The 20,738-nt window shown below is 53.5% G+C and overlaps 1 protein-coding gene across 1 annotated transcript in view; it reads right to left on the reverse strand.

Annotated features, from left to right (window-relative positions):
• Nucleotides 1–12,091: 12,091 nt before the first annotated feature.
• Nucleotides 12,092–20,738, reverse strand: part of KSR2 (kinase suppressor of ras 2) — an 83,441-nt gene continuing 74,794 nt past the window's right edge. Inside the window, exons 17-20 of the mRNA XM_075110729.1 lie at nt 19,907–20,040; nt 15,283–15,414; nt 12,566–12,695; nt 12,092–12,229 (exon numbers count right to left, since the gene is read on the reverse strand). Of these exons, the coding sequence (XP_074966830.1) occupies nt 12,092–12,229; nt 12,566–12,695; nt 15,283–15,414; nt 19,907–20,040 (534 nt within the window). The remainder of the gene's footprint in view (nt 12,230–12,565; nt 12,696–15,282; nt 15,415–19,906; nt 20,041–20,738) is intronic.

The raw sequence follows: 20,738 nt of genomic DNA on the forward strand, positions 1-20,738 counted from the left end.
GCTATTTTATCAGCTACCCAAACATTTGAAGACAAGGCCTTCCCCACCTTATTTCTGCAGGCAAGAGCGTTTTGAGTCTCTGAAAGAGTTTTCATCTGCCCACTTAGAAGCGGAGCACAACTTTCCCAGTCACTCAGCCCCCAGATTCCACCCCCACCGAGCAGGACAGACACCCCAGCATGTAGCTCACAGCACGCATCCCCACAGCGGGGCCCCATCCAGCATTGCCCCGAGCCCCTGTGCCAGACCTGGCACACATGGACCCAGCCCAGGGTCTCAACCCACCAGCCCCAGCGCAGCCCAGGTCTGTCTCACCTCTGCATCCAGGGATGGCCGCAGTGTTCCCCTGGGAAAACAATTCCACAGGTACTCCCCAGGGGGCAGTGGCTGAACCACTTGCCTGCACCCACCAGGTGTGGGTGAGCAGCACCCAAGGGCTCTTTTCCTGCCAGGTGCATTGTATTTAAGGTGTGGGAGAAAGTGCTGATAATGGGGCAATCTATTTTCCTCCCAGCACCTGAGGCGGTTTTGCTCCATGCCAAGCCCAGGGGCAGGATGTGGGGGAAACAGCAGAGAGGGTTTGCCCCACCACAGAGCAAGGGATCCCTGCTGCCAAAATCTTCCCCTTCCCTGGCCAGAGCCTCCCCATGTTCCTGAGGATGATAACAGGATTCAAGATGTGTAGGCTGCAGACCCAATGCCACCTGGCAGAGCCATGGTTTAGTTGCTCCACCAGCACGGATGCACTGCTGTAAATGCAAAACAAACTTGGAAGCAGCCCACTGTGGTTGGGGGGGGCTCTGGGTAGGGAGCAGGGACCGATCACTTCATGGTAGGATGCTATGGGCTAATCTGTGCAGCAAACAACCCATGCAAGGGTTAAGCAAGGACCCATCCCCACCCAGAATACTAGAAAAGGGGTTGTGTGGAGCAAGCAGCTGAAAATAAGAGTATATTAGTTAGATTCTAAAAAAAGAAAGCAGCATGGGCAGGCTGAGGAAGGACCCATTGCGCCAAAGATTACTTTACCACACACAGAGTCACAAGCTTTATCACCCATTGGATTTGCAGGCCTGAAAATAGCTCCCAGCAAGTGAAACCCAACCTGGGACTTGGCCGCCGCAGCGGCACCACTCTAATCTCAGTGTCCCCCAGCTTTGGGGTGGCCATCCTCTCCCACATCCCCCCAGTCACGGGGCAGTGGCCAAGGCCATGAGAGCCTGTTGGTGCAATGCCAGCTCGATGTGCCAGCGGGCACAGAGGGACAGCCAGGCCCTTGCTTGGGGCATCCCCAAGCACCTGTGGCCACAGCAGCCAGCAAACCAAGTGCTGCAAAAGCCCTTGAGGTGAATAAGTATTTGTGGAGCACGATTTTCCAAGAGACCTTCACAGATCCCCCTGTGAGCTTCTAGGGCTGCTGCACGACTGTGCGTAATCGTGGTAGGTCCAGTGCAGAAGGGCTGTATTACCCCAGCAGACTGCAGCTAGCGTGGGTTTCCCCTGCGGCTGTGGGGAAAGCCCAGGAGGGATCCCTCCCCCAGCCATCTCTCTACCCCAGCCGTGGAGGGAGATGCAGGCAGACGTGCTTGCTTTCATACTTATGGAAAAAATAGTTTGTGGTCCCTCTGTGCAACACCCCAGTGTTCCCAGAAAGCAAACCCACAGGGGCACCGTGCGCTGGCAGGCTCTGCCCGGGTCCAGCTGCCTGTGGCTAGCCCGGCTCCGGATGGTGCCCTCATCGCTGTGGGGCTGGAGGGGACAGCACCCGGCTGAGCTCTCCCCACAGGTGCTGCTGACCAAGGAGGAAGGGCAGAGAGGCCAAAGGCTCACCCACAGTACCTGGCACCAGCCAGGTTACTGGGCTGTTTCTCTCTACCAGCTGGAAATGGGGATGTGGGTACTGCAGGGCATCCCTACCTCATGGCTGCCACTGGGTTGGGGAGCAGGGGGGAGCCCAGGGTCTTACTTGTGCCCTCTGGAGACCCACAGTGATGCCTTGCACCCCAACGTGCCCAAAACGATCAGCCTGCACCCTGGTGGGATGACATCCCCTCCAGCTCTCTCGGTGGTGGCATCACAGTGCCGGCTGCCCAAGCGCCGCCCGGGTGAGCGCAGCCCTCCAGGTGCCTAGGCACAAACCCTGAGCTGCAGATTTATTTTCAGAGGGTACCTTCAGCACCACAGTCCTTTCACCACACACAGGGACCTCACAGCACACCCAACAGCGAAGGGGTGCCCTAACCCCCCCCAAGGCCCAGGATTTGCTGCACAGACACAGAAAGCCACCCTATCCCAACAAAACATGGAATAAATAAATAGCTGTGAGGCAAGGGAAAGCCTTCAGCCAATTTTTCTACCTGGTGCTGCCGAGGGCATGTCTCTTTAACCCTCAGAGGAAGCTGCAGGTACGAAGCTACGAAGCTTAGGGCAAAAAGCTGGGAATTGGGAATTGCTGCTCCTTCCTAGGGCTGCTGGGAGGAAAGGGTCCTGTGCTGGAAGCCAAGCAGGAGCTCACATAACATCTCTGGGCATATGGTAAGATGGCTGGGCGTCAGGTTTCTGTCCTGGAGGGGAGCATAAAAATAGAGGTGAGGAAATGGAATCTGCTGAGCAATAGGGCAGCAGGACCATAGGGGCCTCAGCCAGGGGCTAGGGCAGCCCCTTCCCCAGCAGATAGGCAGAGAAGGATGGAAACCCCAGGGCAAAGCACAGGCGGGAAGCTGGGCAGCTCACTTATATGCCCTGGCTGGCATTAATCCCAGTAACACGCCAGGTCTTTCTGCAAAGCTGGATCAGCTCTGCTCCAGCTCAAAGCAACAATCCTGTTAAAGGGTGGGTGGCCAGCCATGACAGAAGTGGCCAATTAATCTGTGCATCAACAGCTGCCTGCCTGGGGCTCCCCACAGCCCCCATGATGCTCTCTGTGACAGCCATGGTGGGCAGCATAGTCCTAACAAAACTCTAACGAAGGGCTGGAGCTGGGCTTTGTCCCCCAGCTCACATGTGCATCACCTGGGTAGGACCCCCCACACCCTGCTGGAAAGACTGCAGGGGGCTCAGCCCTCCCCTGACCCCCCAAAAGGGACCAGCCCTGTGCCTCCAGCACCAAGGGCTCACTGAGGGCCCTGAGAACACCCAGGCAAGCCTAGGGAGGAAACATAAATTATAGCAGCTGAACAATACCCCATTGTAGGGCATTGCCACAACCCCAGCCTATGCCAGAGCTGCACCCATCCTGGGAAGGACCGGCACCAGCAGGATGGTACGAGCCTGGTTCAGCGATGCAGGACCCCCACTAGCCCCATCCTGGCTCCAGCTACAGCACAAACAATGCGTTAATCTGCAGCGGTTTTCTTGCTCTGCAAACTCTGTGCAGCCCCAGCTCCTCCCCGAGACCTCCCCGGCACTGGCCTGGGACTGAAGAGTGCTGGCTGGGGCCGCTGCCTGTTGTCACACTCTGGGCTAAGGGCTTGGCTCCCCACCAGTCTTTTTTTCTCCCATTTCTGCTGATGCAAAGTGGAAAGGGGAACCCAAACCTGCCGGCAGCAGACACGGCACCTGGAGCTGTCCCTGCCGTGACAGCAAGGTCCCCACAGTGAGCGGGGGCTTGTGGCCACTCTCCAGGACTAACAGCTGGGTGCACCATCTTTACGTTCAGGTCAATAAAAGGCTTCAGCATGTGTCTAATTTTGGGGGCAGTCAAGGAAGATACATGTGTATAATAAGCCCCCATGTGTCCAGAGGGAGGGTGGGTCATCCAAGAAGCACCCAGGACACATGGGGACATCTCTGAAGTCACCCTCCCCGGTGAAAACGCAGATGCCCTCCGCTCTCCTCCTTCTCCATCAACACAGCCGACCTTAGAAGGGTTACTAGCCCAAAGCAAACAGCCCCATTCGATGGTGGTACCTTCTCACACCAACCAGGCTGGCTGCTCCCCCACTGTGCCGATGCCATCGGCACCCAGCACCCAAGTGGGAGCGATGCCTGCCCTGAGCCCTGACCTGTGGTCCTGCAGCATTGCCATGGGCTCGCCTGGGAGTGGCAGCAGGAGGGCCAGAACCAGCGTCCTGAGGGTTTAGCTCCTCTTTCACTCCCTGCATTTATTCTTTGCCTGTGAAATATTAATGGCTCATGATTCACCAACAGTAAGAAGGAGATTACAGATACGTGTGCATATTCATGTGGCTCTCCAAAACACACACACACACGTGTATATATGCAGATATATATTCAGAGATGCCTCTAATCCGCCAACACCATTGTTAAGGCTGTTTTGGGGATATATCACACATTTATCCCCATCCTGGTGCTGGCATGTCATTAGCCACAAGCCAGGAGCAAGCTCAGCATCCCTGTGCTGCGCTCAGCAGGGGCTCGGCGTTGCTGCTGGCATTTCAATTAGCAGCCCTTTCCCTGGAGCCACCAGGGCCCTGGCTGCCCAGTTACACACCAGTGCCAACCAGTTATGCTCCAGACCAGTGAAAGCCCTCCAGATTTACACCAGGGGAACCACCAGCAGGGTTTAACCCCCTGTTTATTCCATATGTGCAAAAGATAGTGACACCATGATGCAGCCAGCATCCCGTATAGCCTGCAAGGCAGCTGAGTAACGGCTGCGCCCCTGGCATGGTGAAGACATCAAGTTCTTTATCCCCAAATCCCATTTCTCTCTCCTCTGGGACATCCATGCCTGATCACATCAGTCCCCTTCCACCCGGCCTTGCCTTCCATATCCTTCCCAGGAAAATCCCCCTGGCCAGCCCCGCTGCCACTCGCTGCCTGGGATGTGCCTGGTCTAATTGGTTACCAGTTTCTGCAGGCTTTGAAGGATGAAAAGCCCTTGACAGGAGAAGTGTTGAGTGTTCATGATTTATTAATGGTGAGCCATCATTATTTTACCTTTCAAGTGCTTGGGCAATAGCAAGGAGGGAAGGAGAGGGGGGAAGCAACAAGAACCTTCTGTGATTTTCTTCTCCATCTCTACCATTAAGTACTGCCTGTGTCAGCCCCACAACCGAACACCACTGCTGCTTTCTGACGGGCTGTTTTGCAGCTTTATGGTGGACCCCCACTAAAACAGCATGGGAGAAGCAAACAAAGAAAGCAGCAGATGTGAAGAGCCTCCAGCGCTTCATCGCCAGGCTCGGCCATCCCTGCGGGGTCCTGGATGGGGACGAGCATCCTCCTGACACACACCCCACCCTGGCCCCAGCCCCTCCACCAAGCCGAGCCGCATAGAAGTTTATCTGCTTCCTGCCCCATAATTTGCCCAACTCCCATGTTTTCAGCTGTCGTGTCTCCCTGCGGCTCCCATCCAAATGTTTGCTGTGAATTATCATCCCCACAAGTCCGGCCTGCGAGCCGACACAGTGGGAGAGAGGAAAAGCGGGGTTCAGCGGTGCCATGTTTCTCCCCAAGCATTGCTGGACCAGAGCTTGGCACCAAGATGCTCCCAGGGGTCTGATGAAGGAAAGTGGTCCAGACCCTGCCATGGACAAATACTCCCATCCCATCACCGGGATGCGATGCTGCTGAGGAGCAAGGAGAGGGCAGGGGGCGGCCGGTGGCGCGGGGACACGGAGCAGCACAGGGGTGCAATGGCTTTCAGATGGTTTTGTTTGTTGTTTTGTTTTTTTTTTATTGGCATAAATAATTCATACACTGTCACCTCACCAAACACTGCACGAGAAACCACGGGAACAAATGGCTATCCATTTCTGCAGGTCACAGAGATTCGCACTCAGTCAGACAGCTGAAATTATAAATACTTTCTTCAAGTGTAGAAAACGTTATAAATGTTACTGTACAAATTTACATCAGGGAGATCCAACGTGCCTTTCTCAGCGATTTTTTTTGTTGGTGTGTGGGTGATTTTTTTTTTTGCACCAGAATCAACTGTTCTTTTCCAGTGACGAGAGTTTTGCAACAACGACAACAAAATATATATATATTTATGTATATATTTATAAAAAGAAAAGTGAAAGAGGAGAAGGGAAATGAAAGTCAGCTCATTCTGCGACAGTCAGAACTAACACAGAGAAAACAAAGCAGGCCATCGAGTTCAGTTTGAAACTGTACAGGATTTAGAGCTCGTTATATATGTATATATCTATATACATACATATAGAGATATGTATATATATTTATATATACCTTATGTACAAGAAAATGTAACAGCATACTTTACAGGGACCGGAAATTAAAGAAGGCTTTTGCAGCTGACCAAGCTTCCCAAAGTATCACTATTTTGGGGGGGGGGGGATAAAATAAATAAATGGCGAAGAAAGGAGGAAGGAAAGCAAAGGTGTCCAGCAGAGTGCCGGCCACCAGCGGGCTAGACCCAGAGCTCTCCATGGCTCTTGGGGGTGCAGACAGCATCTCATGGCCCCACCAACACAGACCCCTTCTCCTTAGCGTGGCCAAAGAGACCAAGCTATAGGCACCAACCCTTCCACAGACCTAGCAAAGGTTGAGCAGCTCCTCCACCTCCAAGACATTAATTTCTGCCTAGCAACTGTCTTAAATCTTAATAATCTTGGCTCCTGCCATGGTCAAGTACCAGATGAAAGTCATTGGGGCTGGACTCTGAGCTCATCATCCCTAGGAACCACCTAGTCATGGTTCAGCGAGGATTTGGGGGGAAAGGTGGATAGAAGAAGACGCAGGACGAGGGGATATAATTTAGCAGCCAAAGGAGGACATAGTGCTTTGGGGCCACGCAGCACCACCACTTCCATCACGAGTAGTGGCTTCACTACCCAACCCCAAACATGGTATTCCCCATGAGCACTGAAACACTGGAAAAAAACTCAGCAGCAAGGTCAGGGACTGGAAAGCTCAGGGAAGAGCCTCAGAGGGTGACCAGAAGGATGAAGCAGCTGAGAGCTGGAGAGGAGGGCCAGAGATGTACCCTTGGGGTTGGGGATGGTTCCCTACGTCTCAAGCTGCTGCTGAAAACACCACTGTGCTAAAACTAGCTCTGCTCTCGCCTGGTGCATCTGGAAATAACCCGTCTCTCCTCTAGCTCACGCAGCTAAACTGAGCCACCGGATGGACCTTCTCGCTCCTTCGGGTCTCCTATTAGAGGGCATTGTGGAGAGCTTCTCCTACATTCTCTCCCTGCTGAAGGGCTGGATATTTTTAAACTGGGGGGGAAAAAAACCCTGCACAATGCCGGAGTCAAAAAACAAAGAATAACAAAAAAGTAAGATTTGTTGGTTTGGGTTTTTTTTTTTTTAATAATTAAGACTTTCAAAAAAAAGCAGGCATGATGCAAATAACACGGCTGCATAAACAACCGTTGCTGCACTGAATGGAAGGGAAGGAGCTGCTCTTCTGAGCTAATTTATGATAAATACAGAGCAGCTATTTTTCCATCGATACTATTGTGCAACAGCTCTGCTCGTAGCCCCGCTGAGACACTACAGTGAGGGAAGGCGGGGAGAAAAAGGAGGGAGATGAGGGGAGATTTGATGAGATTTGTTGGCTATAGGAGCACTTAACTCCTTGTGGAAGCCCAAAATCCAGGGGAGAAATCCTTGGCCAAGGCCGCTGCAGAGAGCCCTGTGCTCCCATGAGGACCAAACCAACATGCTCGTCAGCTCGCTTGTTTCCTTGAGTCTCAGCTGATAAAGGAGAGCAGATCTGCCAAGGGCTGGTGAGACGCCACAGGGCAGTATGTCAAGGTGAGACTTTCAGGCAAGTAGAGGGCTTGGGGCAGAGAGCAAACCCACAGTAAGTCTTTCAAGAGGGATCCTGTACCTCCCACCATAAATCTGCACAACATCTGTCAGGCTACAGCACTTTTCCATCCCTCATGCTAAGCATTGCCCTTGGCATCACCTTCATCTTTCCAACATGCTCCACTGGCTACTGCACACCTAAGAAGCTCACGGCTACTTAGAAATTAAAACTGCCAAGTGAGAAGGACACCACCTTTCTCCATCTGAATGTGGTTTGGGGACCGGTGATTGATGGTAAGACCTCCCTGCACCCACCCCCCCCACCTCCGGCAGCAGAGACCTCCAGCAGTGGGGTTTCGCTCCCTCCCACAGAACCCAGGACCGCCATGGGTGAAGGCATTGGTGAAAACTCAGAGAGACTCTGAGGATTAGTGCAACGTTTACGGCACACCTGCGCACAGGCGCAGAGGCTGGAGAGGGCATGAGAGAGCAGATGAGGGTTGGGGTAGGGAAGGTGGGTGCCAGAGAACATCACCTCTGTGGCCCGGGGTGGGATGAAGAAGCTGGTGCATATCAGCAAGGGAAGAGGTGGGATGCAAAGGAGGCAGAGGGCAAGCAGCCATGAAGCATCCTTTGGGACGAGGTGATGCTCAGCCACCTACACTGAGCTCTGCAGCATCATGCCCAGGGGACCACAAAGTACCCGTACTGCCCGGTGCAGTGAGCAATTAGCACAAACGAGGGCTCATCCTGCCCTTGCTCACTCATCCCACTCGGCCTCACCATCAAAGGCAGATACAGGTGACCCTGCCTTATCCCCACTTCGTGCAAAACATCATAGAGCGAGATGCGACCACGTGGCGCAGCAAATACCCCAAAAGCATCACCAGGAGACTCATCCAGACCAACCTTCTGCCAGCCAGCTCGGAGGCTGGATTTGCCCCCCCGGCTCCTGCCCACCTCAGACTTTATACGTATGTACGTGTGCAAATTTTAAGAAATAAAAGCACCTTCTTACATGCCCCCACAATTAAAGTAACATCTCTTCCTATCCACAATTAGGTTCCTAATCTTCATTTACTTATGCTAAAGTGGTTCAAACAATAGCAAGGGGGAGTTAGAGGAGCAGCAAACAAACCAGGCTGGTTAGTTTGCAGACCCTCATCATGTCTCCAAATTAACGTTAACTTAGACTACGATTGAATTATTCAGGATGGTTTCTGTCAAGCAATTACGCTCAATAAGGTCCTGAAAACGCAATTTGCTATCATCTGTTACTTGACAGCTTATCTAATGGGCTCGAGGGCCCGTCTGAGCTGACGGGCAGAGGGAAATACCAGCACACAGTATTCAGCAGATGTCTACACCAGCTCTGAGACACTGCCCAAAGAGCATCTCTTTGGGGAGGTCAAGGATTTGGCTGATGGAAGATGAATATGCAGGAGAAAACGGTCCTGGGCATGGCTGCTTGTTCAGCTGGGATGTCCGCAGCTCCTGTGTGTGGGGCTGGGAAGGGAGGTGCTCTGTACAACCAGAGCCTGTCTGCATTCCCGGCTGCAGCACTGAGCCCGGGGAAGGCAACAGGAGAGGGGAAGGATCCCAGCCCCAGCTGCCCTGCTCTGCTCTGCCCGGCCCCGAGCAACCCCAAACCCGGGGTTTCGGCAGCGCCTTCAGGAGCGAGGGTCAAAGCCAAGAGCAAAGCAGCGCCGAGGCGGGCGAGAGGGAAAGGCTCACTGATTAGATACGTACCAGGGTAAATGGCTAAATTAACAGGAATGTGGAGATGCACCCTGCCGAGAGGGAGACCTTGGGGGGGAGCATAAGTGGGCATGGCTGGGAGGTAGAGAAGCCACTTGTGAAAGGTCACCACTGCCCATGAAGGGGCTGCTGAGGCGTGGGGGATCAGGACTCCTCCAGCTCCAGCTCTGCAGATGCATTTCCCTGTGGGGGGCAGCTAATAGCAGCAGCACTCCCTGGCCCTGGCAGGCTCCAGCATTAAACTCACAAATAAGCAATATTTCCCCCTTTTTGTCATTTTTTTTTTTAAAAAAAGGAAATTAAATAAACCCACCAAGAATCAAGAAGCAACCCCTCCCCAGCTGAGCATCATGAGCACTGACCATGCTGACTGGGATCAGAGGAGCCCTGGGGTTAAACTGAAGCTGTCTGCCTCATGGGTTGCCCCTGCTCGGCAGGGAACCAGCCCAAGACCCGACCCCATGTGCATGGAGAACCGCCCGCCGTCCCCATCCTGCTGCAGCCGGGTGTCCCCAGGGCTCTCCGGGGCTTGGCCACCAGCTTAGCTCCTCCAGCCCTTGCAGAGAGGCCTCACGGGGTGAAACACTGCAGGGGAAGAGGATGATCCCCATCCTGCTGTCGGCCCACGGCACCTGCTGGTCCTCCGTAGTGCCTTGGGAAGTGGAGAGGAAGAGGAGGAACACAGGGGGAGGAAGGCACCATCCCTTAACTCCTCCCATCACAGCCTGGAAGGGACACAACACAGCAGAGTCAGCACTGGGCACTTCATCCCACGGCACCATGGGTTTTTGCAGGGCAGCTGGCTGCAAAAAGCCTCCCCAGATGGGTTTGCCACAGAGCTGCCCCCGAACGCAGCAGCACTGTGGGAAGCCGTGCACCTCTGCACCTCCCCACCAGCCCCATTTAGGTTTTCCTGGTGCAGGCAGCTCTCAGGTTTAGTATCACGTAGAGGGCAAAGGGCTTGTTTGGTACCACACACCTCACCCGTCCACATACATGCAAGCTCTTCCAGCAGCAGGACCTCCAAGGGGCTTTTGTCCCCTGCCCCCTTCGTGCAGGGATGGCAGAGCCCTCGGGTACCACAGGCAGCTCATCCCTGCACACAGCTGGGGCTCCTGGGCAAGGAGGGCTCCTGGGCTTCCCTGCAAGGAAGCCACGACCTAACATGGGAACAGTGGCCAGAGCTGAGTCCCTAAAGGAGGCAGCTCGGATGGATAGTGAATGCCGAGCTGAAGCATCCTCCCTCCCCTCACGCTTAGCAAAAGATGGGGCTGGTAATTAAGAGGAAGCTGCCAGGCAGCCAAAGCCAGTGGCACGCAGAGCACGGCTCGGTGATTACAAAACCTTCCCAAACCCAACCGAGCAATTACGCAGCCTGCTGCTTTGAGGTTCATCAACCTTCAGCTTTCCTTGCCCGGCTGCCGGAGCCACCCTGGTGCCTGCTTGGAGCACGGATTGGTAATTAACTTCCCTCCTGATTAACAGCTTATGTTCTGGGTGATTTGGGGGCCATTGGACTGCTGGCTTTGTGCTGTTCCTAGGAGCCCCTCGTCAGCCCTGAGCACACGGGGATGGGAGGTGGCACAGGGGCCAATCCTGCTGCACCCACACCCCTGGGGCTGCCTGTGCTTGCCACAAAGATAAGGAAGTGAGGAGGTTTGGTTATTAGATGCAGGAGAAGAAATCAGCATCTCTAACCCTCAGCGGGGCCCAAGAGGGATGCTTGAAGCAGTCTGAAGTGCCCTCACTTCTCTCTGTTAGCTCACCTTTCCCTCCCCGCCTCCATCCCAGTTTCCAGCCTCTGCAGGCTGGGGATTCATGCCAGGAGAAGGAAAAATCCTCCCATGTGCATGCAGCCTCCACATGGGTTAGGCTTTTGGTCCTATTTGTCATAGTATGATGAATTCCAGGGAAGAAAATTAGTTTCTAAGTGATTCTTCTGCATTTTTCCTGCTGTTACCAACAGGCCAGATCCTGAAACCCTGGCTGGGGACCCATTTACACTGCGCTTGCTGAAGGAGAGAGATGTGACTAAGCCAAAGCAATGAAACGGAGCAGGACTTGGCCACAAACTGTCTGTAGGAGAAGAAGAGGCCATGCTCTTCTCCCACCGCTGGAAGCTGCGATGGCTGATGCAGGCTGCAGGTCAGGGGAGGGACCCTGGGCAGGTCATCCCCCCCCACATTGGTTAAATCTGGGCAAAAGAAGGAAAAACTACCTTCCCAGGAGGGAAAGCTGCTCTGACCATGGTGAACATGCAGGCACTGGAGCCCTGGCCAGTGTCCCCAAAGCAGATGACCCCAAGGTCCTAGCTCCAGCCTGCCCTGGACCTACTCTTCTTCTCCCTCCCAGCATTGGTGGAGCACATCGCTGGGCTCCTCCTGATCATCTCTAACTACTTTCATGGGCTTTTTCACCCCAAGAAGGACAGCCAGCACTGCAGTGACAGCTGGCGTGGGTACAGCACACTGTGACCACCCTTCCTAGCTGTCCTTGCTCCCCCCCGTGGCAACAATATACCCACACCTTGCCCCCCTGCTCCCCCACTGCCAACACCAGCCATTCAGCTGTGGCAGTGGCACCTTGAGGGGTGCAGGCAGAGCAGCCTGCCAGCGTGGGGAAGGACAGGCAGGGGCAGGGGCAGGGACTTACTCTGCCGACTTCCAGAAGTGCCCAGGGTGGGAAAGGCGGCGGTTGCGCTTTGGCAGTTTCTCCAGCATGTCCATGAGCTTCGTGAAGGTGGGTCTTTCCTCTTGCTCATAGGCCCAGCAGAACAGGAGGATGTCCTGCAGCCACACAGGGTGAGCACATGAGCAAACCAAGCCAGTCCCTCTCCCACCATAACCCCCACACCCAGTGTCCACCCCATCTCTATCACCTCATTCTTGTGAAGGGCTGGGGTGGAGGCGACGTGTGAGCTGAGCAGATACTTGTGCCACAGCAGCAGGACCAAGCCTCGCTGGCTGAGGAGGGAAGGAACCCTTGCTTTTTTGCTGTCAGATCCTGGGCAGCACAGAGTGTTTTTCAAATCGAACCCTCCACCCAGGGCATGCACCAGTGGACCACATTCCCCCTCCACTCGCACACATACGGAGATCCAGTGCCTGCCCCACAACACCTACCGAGATCTCCTTGCCCATCCCAATCTGGCTGAGGTTGGGCTTCATCCCGCTTCCCACCTGCCAGATTATTGCCTCTGCTGGCTGCGTCTTGAAGGGCCATTCTCGCGCGTGCAGCTCATACCAGATCGTGCTGTTGGGAGACAGTGGGTGTCAGGGGATGAGGAGGCATCCCAAGAGGGGACATCTGGCCGTTGCTCCCACATCCACCATCTCTCCCTGCTCCAAAATCATCCACATCCAGGAGATGCTTCTATCCCAGATACGACACCAGAGGTGCTCAGCCCTCATTACAGAGATATCACCTCTCCCATTTTCCAGATAGGGAAACTGAGGCGGTCGACTTGGCCGAGAGCAAGCCACCAGCCTGCCGCAGCCCCCAGTTTACACCAGGTAAGAACCTGGCCCAAGGGCAGGACGATGAAGGTTGATGGAAAGCGCGGGCAGAGGCATGGGCAGAGGCACAGGCAGAGCCGCCAGCCAGCCTGTTACATCAAGTGGGAATCTCCCACTGGGCTGTAATAGCGCTTCACCCCGCTGCCCGTGGAGCAGCTTAATAGATGATGTGGGGGGTTAATACGTGGTCCAGCTGCTGGGCTGGCATTTCTAACCCTGCCACCTGCTCCAGCTGCGTGGGGCAGTGTGCACTGGGGAAGGGTGAGTCCAAGCATTCACTTTCACTCCGACTTTTCCCTTTTTCTTCTGCAAAAATCGCTCCAAATCACAAAAAGCCATCCAAGCCATGGCATGAACCATTGCCGGCACCCTCACCAGGTGATGGCACACGTGAACCTGCAGCCATCTGCTGTGCACAGCTTTTATTGCTAAGCCAAGCCCTCCTTTCTGTGAGGACTCCCAAATCCAAGGGAATATCCCAAAACAAGGGCATCTCTGGCTGAGCTGGCAGCTGCCCCCACGGTCCTCCGCCCCCGCTACCACCTGGGAGGTTTGCATCCTCATTTTCTGGTACCCGGAGGCTGGATGAGCCCCGACTCCCACAGCCCTGGCCCCGATTTCCAAGGCAAATTCCCTGGAGCTGCTGTTCCCATCAAGGGGTGCCATCACAGCCAGTTAAAGCAGCAAGAAACAGGGTTAAAATGGCATTAGGGTGGAAAAATCTGGTGGAGAGGGTCTGATAAATGAAGGATCACTCTCGGATGGGGGTGTCCTTGGTTTTGGAAATCATCTCTCCTGATTTTGGAAAAATATGCACAGTTTGGCTGTAAATCTCCAAAACTTTGAAAAATGTGAGACGCCTGTTGGTGCTGTGGACATGGAGAAATTGGGGGGCTGGAGAGGGGCAGGTCCCAGTGGCACAGGATGAGATGCTCAGGCAGGAGCAGGGATTTTGAAGGTGCCTCAGTGCATCCAGTGCAGTTAAATTCACATTTCTGTTTGGGAGTTTGGGACTTAATTTTTCACCTTCCCACTTTCAGATGCATCCAAAATATTTGGGCTGCATTTCCTGGGGTATGGGTGGTGCTATGGAGAGCAGTCTGCTACTCCATCTCCCTCTGCACAAGAAGACCATGCATCTAATATTAATTATTGCCACGGTCTCACAGGCTTTGGTGAGCACATGCTGCCAGCCTCAGCCCCCTGCTCCTCACCGCCCTCACACGCACTTTAATTTAAGGTTTCTGCTGTCTTCTGGAGTCTTTAAAAGGTCTTTTCCTCTTGCTGTCACTGATCCTCAAATCTCTACAGGGAAGTTGTAATGGCAATAACCCTCTGGATCATCTGTGAGCCTCCTGGACTCAGCGGAGGGCAGCAGAAACAAGAAAAAGGAAAAAAGATGTGGGGAAATCTTTCAATCTTTTAAGGAAACTCATGCTTTACGTAAGGGCAGAGCTCACACTCAAAGAAAAGAGGAAAAACTAAGTCTAAGTAACAAACTCTCACTTAGTTCAATATGATCCCTTAATTACTTCTTTATTTTTGTGCTAAAGTTATACCTCAGGGAGGGGGGAAAAAAAAGGCCAGACCCTTTCAGCTGTAATTACTGTGGTTTTGATGAAAATATCGCCTCCGATAACAGCCCCACGCACACTAATCTGCACAGCCTTTAAGGTATCCATGAGAAAATTAATCCTCTGGGTAAAACCCCCAGCCCTACATCCACTTTGAGAAAGGTTTTATCAGGGCATGATTGGACTCCTGCCATAAGGGAGGCTTGCTTTCAGACAAACAGCAGGAGCAATGAACCAGTTTGCTGAAGGAGTCTCATCAGTTCTCCTCTTCTTGGCCTTTTGGCATCTTCTCCTTCCAGCAGCCCCAGCTTGCAGTGGCAGCCACCACTGTCAGCCCATCTACAGTTGGCTGGTGGGGAGAATTGGGGTGTCTGGGGGTCCCAGACCTGTGTCCCCAGCCCTCTGCATCCCCAGCTGACATCCAGAGCACCTTCTCGTTGGTACTCACCCCAGGAGGATGCAGGGGAGAGACTACCCCAGGCTGGCACCCCCAGGATGCTCCAGATCACATTGCCCAGAGCCACCCTGGTCTGTAGTCAAAACAAGAGGATTTGGAGATTTAGGGGTTTTAACTCAAAATTTCTTGAAGCGGGAAGGTGCTCTGAGCCCAGCAATGGGGATTCCCACAGGCAGCATCCCCTTGGCATTGCGGCAAGCAGTGTCCCTGTCCCCTCCCAGCTGTTCAGGGCAGCTCATACATGACACAACTGTGCCAGTTCTCTGCAACCTGCCCACTCCGCAGGGACTCACCCCAGTGCAAAGACATCCGAGTGCTTGGAGAAGGGCAGCTTGTCCTCCTCGGTGTCCGGCGAGAGCTGGCGGATGATCTCAGGGGCGAGGTGGCATAACCAGCCGTTCTGGATCCTCAGCTTGTTCTCCCGCCTGCCGAAACATGGAGCCAAAGCCGTGGGTACCGCTGGGGGGGGACATCACCATCATGCCACCGACGAGCAGCCCCCCCCGCCCTCCCACCCTCTCCCTGGGGCATTTAAGCCTGGTTTTCCCCATGGCACCCTTGCAGAGTTGGTTTGTTGCTCAGAGCCGCTCTGAGAAATGCCAGCAGAGTGGCTTCATGCCTGTCCCCGCCAGGCGTCAGGGTACAATTTGGGCACAGGATGGTGGGGAGGGGGAACTTTGGCTCTGCTGGGCTGATGACGGGGATGCAGGGTCTGCCCCTCTAGCCCACCTTCGTGTCCAAGCCTCCCATGCCATCAGCCGTGGGAGCAGCCTGGCTTCATTATGATCACCTGCCCCACGATATGTAGTGGCTGATCCTTGCTGTGACAATGCTGTTGAATCCCAGGCTGCCACCCAGGGATTTCACTTCATCATTAATCCCCCACACAAGCCCCTCAGCTAACCTCAGTCATCTTTACCTCCTTAAGGTCCCCTGCTCAGTACAAATATATTAGGCTCCTTTGGCCAACAGCTGAGGATGATGTTGGTTGCTTCTTCATCCTTTACATCCTCCAGCAGGCACCTTGGATGCACCACTGGCATCCAAGGGTCTCCAGGCAGTGAAATGGGCAGGGACCATCAGTGGTGGTAACACATTAAGCAGCTTGATTGTGTGTCCGGGCCCAAAATGGGCAGTGTAGTTTTGCAGAAGGTAACAAAAACTGTCCCATGTCATGTTGGGCCAGAGAAGGAGGAGCCCACCATCTCGTGTCAAGGAGTTTCTCCCTGTTTGAGCTTGGATGCCCTCCTGAGGATGGTGACATGCAGGGGTAAGGGGTGACTCTGGGGTTGCTGGAGCCAAATCCCAGAGCCCAGGTCCCAGGGGACACCATCCAGGCTGCTTTTTCCCCCACAGCTGCGTGCACAGAACATGCACTACCCCAAGATGATGCAGTCTGGGTCCTCCTGGCCACAAAACCACCCCTTTCCCCAGGCATCACCCCCGGGTCTGGCAGCGACTGGAGGAATACCCTCCCTAGAGAAGGACGCTACCAGTCCAGGGAATTTCTGATTAAGCCTCCATGCCCCCTCTGGGGTCTCAACGGCTCCTCTCCGCCCTGCTGTGTCAGAGCCACCGCCGCAATCAGTGGCTCCAGCGAGGCACAGACCTTCCAGCCTCAGGAGCCGTAGGTGAGAGCACTTTGGCACAGGAGGGAGGCTTTCAGCTCCCCAGCCAGCTCCCGCCGCCATCCTCCAACCCTGTGTGGCTCTTAATTACAAACCAGCATTAAGTACCAGGGCAATTAGAAAAGATGCAGAGGAGCTTGCTTGTCCTTCCCTGTGTCTACGGCCTCCATCTCTGGGCAAGCAGCAGGGAGCAGGACTAAGTGGGCAGCACTCAGATCTGCTCCACCACCCTCAGCAAGACCAGGATTGCACCTGGGGCTTTTATTTTTTCTCACTCAAGTGGTCCAATGCTGTGATATCCCAGGAGCGGCATTCAGGCATGCCTCGGGATGCTCTGGGGACTGGATTTGGCTCTGCAGCTCCTGTGTGAGCCCAGCCTCGTCTCTCTGCAAAGCTGACATATGCCTGAGCACGCAGCTACGTGTTTATGAGCTTCCAGCAACAAGAGCTGAGCTTTAATGCAATCCCAAATGTGGTTCAATTACAGCAATTTGAGGTTTCATGACAAAAGTTTGCCTCACTTCGTAACTGACCTGGCCACTTCCACTAGCAGAAAGCGGTATAACCAGCCAAGCATCTTTAAATCCACTGAAGGACAAGCCAACCCCAAGGCAAAAACAAGAGCAGAAGAGCTCCTTGGACTACTCAAGACCTACCTCGCGCTCCCTTCTAATTACAGAGCATCCCTACCAAGCCCAACAATGTTTGAAAAAAGGAGAAATAAATATGGTTTCACCAGGATAAGACACTGGATTACAAAGTCTCTGCAGAATGTATTGTAGTTGTGATAACCATCTCATTTTTCAGCAGCACAAGCGTGTCACGGCACGGATGGACGCTACAAACTCCTTGTGCTGGATGCTTTCATGAAGTGAAGGTGAGCCTGCTCTAGGACAAGGAGGAGCTTTAAGCCATGTCCTTTTTTAACCCTAGAAAAACCAGGCCAGTTTGTAGTTCTCATTCACATCTGAAGCAATATCACCATCCTTAACTTGACCTGCAAAAATTTGCTCCCTTCTCCATACATGCTTCTCTGTGTAAGCCTCCAAGGACCCAAAACTGGGCTTTATCACTCTTCTTCATCTGAGAGAAGCCCAAACCAGCAAAAAACCCACCCTGAAAAGGGAAGTCAGACCTGCAGACATTTGATGCTTCAAAATTCACAATGATGAACGTGGATCCCCAAAGCCTTCTCTCAGCCCCCCACTGACAGAAGACATGTGCCACCAGCAGTCCAGGGCAGCCACACTGAAAGCTCCTGGGGCAGGACATTTCCCCATTTTCTCCATTTTTCTAGCAAAACACTGCTTACTTCTGTCCAGCTTTGCATTTCTGACCACCCTTTCTCTCCTGAGTAATCTCCTGGACTTTCCCCCCTAAGTGACACCCGAGTCCTGGGCAGAGATGGCCACACATTGGTCGCCCCCATCAGATACCCTATTTCCCCAGTGTCTCATCTCTCATTTTATCTCCAGAGCATCTCTGACCTTCATAACAAAGGTCCCTGGCAAAATTTGGCCATATTTACCCAAATCCTTTTACGACTGCTGGAATGAGCTGTAACCTCATCCTGGCAAGACCTAAGTCCCAAACGCCCTGCCCAGCTGCTAAACCAAAGCCGAAACCCACTTCTCTGCTGCAGGGAGAGCAGCAGCACTGCTGGATTTCTTGGGCTTCCCAACCTTTTGGCTGAGTTTGTGCTAAAACCAGATGATATTTATACAAGCGGAATGGAAAGGCTGACTGCCCAGCTCGCTGCGAGAGGCGTGGGATGGAGAGAGGTGGTTGTTGCCTTTTCCTCTAATCCTTTGACCTCATCACACGGGAAACTAGACAAAAAAATATCGAATTTCCGAGGTGCATTTTATCTCCTGAGCCTCTTCGCCGTAAAGCGATGATCATCCACGACAACCTCTCCAGTGACGAACCCCATCATATGAGGTGATGGAGACCGAAAGGAGCAGAAGGCAGGTACTGTGCTGCCAGAGGAAACCTGCCCAAGCTGCCAGTGCCGATAACGCTGCGCTTGGCCCATGCTGCTTCTAACACAAAGGGTTTAGTGAAAAAGCACTCTCCTGCTGGGAAAAGTCAGCAACGCTCTTTTTTTTTTCCCAGTTCTAACAAAAAAAGAAAACATAATCTTTGTTCTTTTTTCCCCTCTTCTGTTTCCTTTTCCCCCCAGCTTTGCTTTTCTTCCTTTCCGTGGTTGCTGAGGCTCTTTGCTCTGCTATGGCTACAGTTGGAAAACTTCCCAAAGCACTGGAAAAAAAACTTTAATAAGGAACATTTACCAATTGGGCTTGATTCCAAACCCAAAGAGACCAAAAAAGTCACAATGCTGTAAATGTCCCAAGCTTGGCTCTCATTTTCTCTGTGTCTTGCTCCATGCCCTGGCTCAGCGCAGGCACCGTGGCCAGATGTTTACAGCACTCAAAAGGTCACAGGAGTGGCTGGGGGACAGCCATGGGCATGGCACCGCTCAACCCGGGCTGACGCTCCGGCTGCACGGCTCATCAGTCCAGAGGCAAGAGGGGAAGCAGATGCTGGGGGATTATAATGGTGGTGTTAGGGAAAGGCCAAGGAATGAACCGGCTTTGCCGGCCCTGGTGAGATGGAGCCCTAGGAGCATCTCCTGGACAGCTGCAGGGTGGTTTGGCCATGGAAATGATGCATCCTGTGGGAAGACGCTGGGTCCAAGAGACCTGGCTGGGGGCCAAGCCCTGCCTCTCTGAATCAAACTGCTGGAGACTCGTACGCAGCGTTGTACTCCTTCCTACCAATTAAAAGCAACTGTGCTTTTAAACACCAGGTTTAAAAAATAAATGAAACAAAAATCAAATCAAAACAAAGCTGCAACTTCCACACCCAAGGAGCAGAGAGGTTTGTTTCGCCATTTGGTGCTGAGCCCAGACCTACCTTGCTGCGGAAACCCCAGCCCTGCTCTCACCATCCCTCTGGGGCTTTGCACTGCAAACCAATGCCAGTGTGGAGCTGGATTTCAAGGGAGCACCACTCATGGCGCAGAGTGGATTCTGCAGGAGCTACATATCTTGCTCTTTTCGCAAAGCAAGCCTCCTCAAAAGCAAAATCCTGGGAAGTGAGATGGTGAAATCCCCCGGGGCAGCCCCAGGACTCTCAAAGGCACCTCATCCTCACATCTACTGAGGCTGCAGACCCAGAAGGGCACTTGCAGAGGAGTTTTCTGGGCTCCCTCCCCCTGTTCCTAGCTCAAAGGGGAGCTCTAGGGCATGAGGAGGAACGCCTGTATTTCCACCACACCATGTCCTACCTGCCTGCTTGGAGAACTCCCGAGATGCTGAAGAGGCCAAAGTCTGTGATCACCACCTTCCCGTTGTCATAGAAAACATTTTTTGACTTGAGGTCCTTGTGAAGGATCCCCTTGGCATGCAGGTAGCCCATTCCCTAGGATGGAAGAAAGAGTAAAATACCCCCAAATTGAAAAAGCGGCACAAACAGACAGGTTAATACCAGAGCAGGGGCAGCCCCACGATTGCCAAGATGGGGAGAGCCCGGCTGTGAGCATCCCTGTGCCATAGCGGCACATGCACACTACCGAGCTAGGCTGGGCCACAGCCAAAGGCTGCAGGTCCCCAAATGTCCCTGCAGAAAAAGCAGGTGTCCAGGGGGTCGCTGCCTTGGGACGGGCATCGGGTGGTGCCTATAGAGGGCGACGGGATCACAGTGCAGGTGTCTCGGCTGCGACAGCGCCCACTCATCTTCCTGATTAATGGGTTATGCAAGAAAAATTAGTGGCAAACCAAACTGGCAGTCGCTTTCCTCAAATCCTCCGCTGAGAAATTGATGATGATGATATTTTTGCCTTTATTCTCTTTTGGGCTGGGAGCAGAAGGGTAATAAGTCAAAGCTCTCCATCACCGCTATCGCATACCCTGGCTGAGCCATTAGTGCCTCCTATGTGCACACCGACACCATTAGTCTGGAAACAAGCACCCGCAGGAGTCCTGCCTTAATTCTTTTCCCCTAGGAAAAGCTACTTGGTGGTTAATTAAAATTATTGCTAATGATGCAAAAAAAGGCCATGGGTGGGAAATTCAAACTCCCCTGCACCTGACTTGTTTAGCATCGGTAAATCAAGCAGA

This window comes from Phalacrocorax aristotelis, chromosome 15 (assembly GCF_949628215.1).
Source record: "Phalacrocorax aristotelis chromosome 15, bGulAri2.1, whole genome shotgun sequence".
In the NCBI taxonomy this organism is placed as follows: Eukaryota; Metazoa; Chordata; class Aves; order Suliformes; family Phalacrocoracidae; genus Phalacrocorax; species Phalacrocorax aristotelis.